Genomic DNA, 4,006 nt, shown 5'->3' on the forward strand with positions numbered 1-4,006 from the left:
AGTCGATACATGGCAAATCATGGTAAAGAGCATTGGAATAGTATTGAGAGGATCTGAAGATACATTAAGGGTACCTTAAATACTACATTATTTTATAGAGAATTAGAATTCACTATTAGAGGTTATGTTCATTTAGATTTTACAGGTGACTTTGAGAAAAGAAAACCCGCTTCAGGCTTTGTGTTCACATTACAATAGGAGTTATGAGTTGAGTCTCTAACTACAAACTATTGTAGCTTTATCCACCATAAAAACTGAGTACATGGTAGCTACCCAAGCTTGTAAAGAAGTAATATGGCTAAGAAGACTTATAGAGGAGCTTGTACACAAACAAAAAAAGATTCACACATGAAGAAAATATTTACACTAAGAAAAACCTAGTGAATGCTTTGAAACTAGTCACAATGATAAATACATATGGTGTAGATCATCTTATGGCCTAATAAAAATATAAATAGCATGAAGATGATAAATATAAAAAGGTTAGAAGAATGACAGACAATCAAATATGAAAACATAATAAATAATCAAATTCTTCAAACAAGAGAATATGAAGCCTGCCTTTTATTTAGAACCATCTCATTCTAATGGGCATTGAAAGTTGTCCAATAATTGACAACTTTGGGTGCACCATTTACTAAAATGGCAGTGTACCGTTTGTTTTTTTAGGAGAGGATAGGATGCCAGCCTATAAATAGGCTGCATCCCATGTTTTTCAATGCACTGCATACAAGAGAGAAACATAAGAGTGAAGGAGAAGAATTTCAAAAAAAAAAAAAAAGTTGTGAGGTATTTATAAAAATGTGAGGTGTTTATTCTTATTAATAAAGGGATCTTTAATTATTTTCTTGTTAATAGAAAGTGATTGTAATTTTTATATTATTTAATAATTTTTTTTATATTTTCTCATAAATATAGCTAATTTTAATGAATCATATATATTCTTGTATGTTTTATTTTTTATTTTATATGTTCTCTTGAGTTATGTATTTTGTTTTGCATGTCGGGATGCAGCATTCAATATCTTATTTTGTTTCTTAAACAAGAAATATGCAAGAATTGAGTTTTAAGTCTTTGCAAATAACCACGACCCATTTCCTATACCGACTTCGAGATGTTGGTAAAACTATGAGTTCTTTATACCGGAAAATAAACACCGATAAAAAACTTGGTGGAACTGATTAATCGATTTACAAAATCGACTTCATTTTAGTCCTTGAGTTTAGGCATCCTTTCATGTTAGACTTGAAATTTATAATTAGGCCTCCCAAGATTTTCAAAAAATTCTCTTACTGTTCGGAAAACCACACGAGATATTTCTACCAACAATTTAATCCATCCTCCCCCCTGCAAACGTCTCTGATACAAGGTAATTGCATCATAGACATTAATGGAAGCCTATATCTAGCTACCCGGATTTATTTGTCTAGATGCATATTTATGGATGAATTTCCATTTATTATTTTCAGCCTGGCAGCTGGCAAGGTTACCCCAGCCCCATTTGACATATTGGCCGGAAATTATTTTTTGATTGCAGCTTTTTGTACTTCACTGATAACTCTTTCATTTGTCTTATAAAGCTGAGATTATTCTATTCTGATTTTTTCCTGATGAAGAAATTCAACTCTTCTTTGTTTACTTCGTTCAATTATTGTCTACTCTTGCATGGCTGAGCTTCTTAATTAGGATATTTGGATTGACTGACTTGATACAATTCACCATTGTCATCCGCTTGGCTCTTTACATTAGATTTAGCAATAACGATATCTCAAAATATACTATCTTATTCCCACTCAAAGCTGTGTTTTAATATAAGCAGGCCGTGCTGGTTTTTTCACAAGATCATCATCAATGTCACAGTCCTTACCATTAGATACGTCGGATTTTACGATGATTAATATATGTAATGAATTAAGGTTTCCAAGCATTACCATATTGTTTATGCTTTCATTAGATAAACATATTGTCTCACTTGAGTGCGAGTTTGTCGATTAGCAACTCTACTCTGAGATGGCAAATGCCTCATTTGACTCAGTGGAGTCCAACGTGGGTTAGTCATATTGAAGGTTATGAGAAAGAGGAATTAATGATCAAAGGAGAGAAAAGCCGTTTATTTTCAATGGAAGACTTGGGACAGGTTTATCCTTTATGTTCTGAATATGGTGCTTATCAAGATAACACAGAGAATAAGGGGCTTAATTTCTTTAGAGATCAGCAGCAGCCCCAACAGCAACAATCGCCACCCAAATCGAGTTATTTGATGTTAGATGATTTCCTTGGTTCTTGTTTCCCAGCACCAGCACAGCCAATGCAGGAAATCAAAAGGCTTGAGAGTATTGCCAAAAATAGTAAAGAAACGCTATACACACCTGCTCTGTCATCATCTCTACGACTCCTACGCCAGTATGGAAATGGGAAAGAAATTGAACGCAACCAGCTTGACGGTGCTAGCGATGAAACTTGCTTCACTACTCGAAAGAAACTGTCAACTGAGGAGATCATAAGAGTAGCTGGATCAAGGTTCATACAAGTCTCTGATCAAAGATATGATGATTTCTCCATGCTCATGCACCCTTTTGGTTATGCACTCTCAGGCCTATCCGAGGAAGAAACAAGGGATGTAGAACTCACTCACCTTCTTTTAGCCACGGCAGAGAAGGTAGGCTACCATCAATTTGATCGTGCTAGCAGATTGCTCAGCCGTTGTGAATGGGTTGCATCTGAGAGATCCAATCCACTTCAGAGAGTTGTGTACTACTTTGCAGAAGCTCTTCAAGGGAGGATTCATAAGGCAACAGGAAGATTCATTCCAAAGGAAATGAAGGGAAAACCGAACTGTGAAACTCTTCATGGGTTAAGTACAAACCTAGCTCACCTTAGCTTGCACCAGAATGTTCCTATTAGTCAGGTAATGCAACTCACGGCGATCCAAGCAATAATTGAAAATGTTGGATCTGCGAGAAAGATCCATTTGATTGACCTCGAAATCAGGAGTGGAGTTCAATGGACAGCCTTGATGCAAGCTCTTGCGGATCGTCAACGCCGGCTAGACCATCTTAAGATAACTGCCGTTGGCTTGAGAGGCATACAAAAGATAGAGGAGACTGGTAAGAGGTTAGAAATCTTTGCTAGGTCCATGAACATCCCATTCACTTTCAAGCCAATACAGGTATCGTGCATGTCTGAAATCAAAGAGGAGCTATTTGAAACTGCAGCTGATGAAGCCATGGTTGTTGTCGCTAACATGATACTCAGGACCATGCTCTCAAGGCCAGCTTGCTTGGAAAATTTGATGAGAGTGATTAAAAATCTTAATCCTTCAATAATGATCGTCGGCGAAGTTGAGGCGAATCATAATTCACCAACATTTGTGAACCGTTTCATTGAAGCACTGTTCTTTTATGGTGCATATTTCGATTGCCTTGAGACCTGCCTGAAACAGAACACTGAGCACAGAACGATAACTGAAGCAACCTTCTCTAATGGGATAGAAAATATTGTGACAATGGAGGGAACGGACAGGATTGCTAGAAGTGTGAAGATGGACGTATGGAGGGCATTTTTCTCAAGATTTAGAATGGTAGAAGTAGGATTTAGTGAGTCATCCTTGTACCAAGCTGGCTTGATTCCAAAGCAATTTCCTTGTGGCAGTTCATGTACTCTTGAAAAGAATGGCAAGTGCCTGATTGTTGGGTGGAAAGGAACACCATTGCATTCCCTTTCAGCTTGGAAGTTTTCTAGAGAGAGACTATGGAGGCCGTTGGCAAATAATAACTCCTGAAACTGCTTCTGTAGTAGCTACTTGCACTCTTAGATTGAAGGTTATTAATTTCAAGTGTATTATTCGAACTGAATAAAATGGTTTCTATTTCCTAAAATCTCATCACAAGGTTTCTCTCTGCCCCCATATCTAAGGGAAAATGTTGGCTTCCTTTTAAGAATTCCTTACTGTTCTGTGTCATTGACAGAGAGATTGGAAACCGAAACAAAAGTACGCCATTAAACA

The 4,006-nt window shown here is 36.9% G+C and overlaps 1 protein-coding gene across 1 annotated transcript; it reads left to right on the top strand.

Moving 5' to 3' along the window:
- Positions 1–2,017: 2,017 nt before the first annotated feature.
- Positions 2,018–3,781, top strand: LOC133691723 (DELLA protein RGL2-like). Its single transcript, XM_062112330.1, has one exon. The coding sequence runs from the start codon at positions 2,018–2,020 to the stop codon at positions 3,779–3,781; it is 1,764 nt and encodes a 587-aa protein (XP_061968314.1).
- Positions 3,782–4,006: the final 225 nt, after the last annotated feature.

This window comes from Populus nigra, chromosome 4 (assembly GCF_951802175.1).
Source record: "Populus nigra chromosome 4, ddPopNigr1.1, whole genome shotgun sequence".
Taxonomy (NCBI): domain Eukaryota; kingdom Viridiplantae; phylum Streptophyta; class Magnoliopsida; order Malpighiales; family Salicaceae; genus Populus; species Populus nigra.

What these genes read in the sequence shown, in the direction of transcription:
- LOC133691723 (XM_062112330.1), top strand. Translation starts at nt 2,018, where the DNA reads ATGCCTCATTTGACTCAGTGGAGTCCAACGTGGGTTAGTCATATTGAA.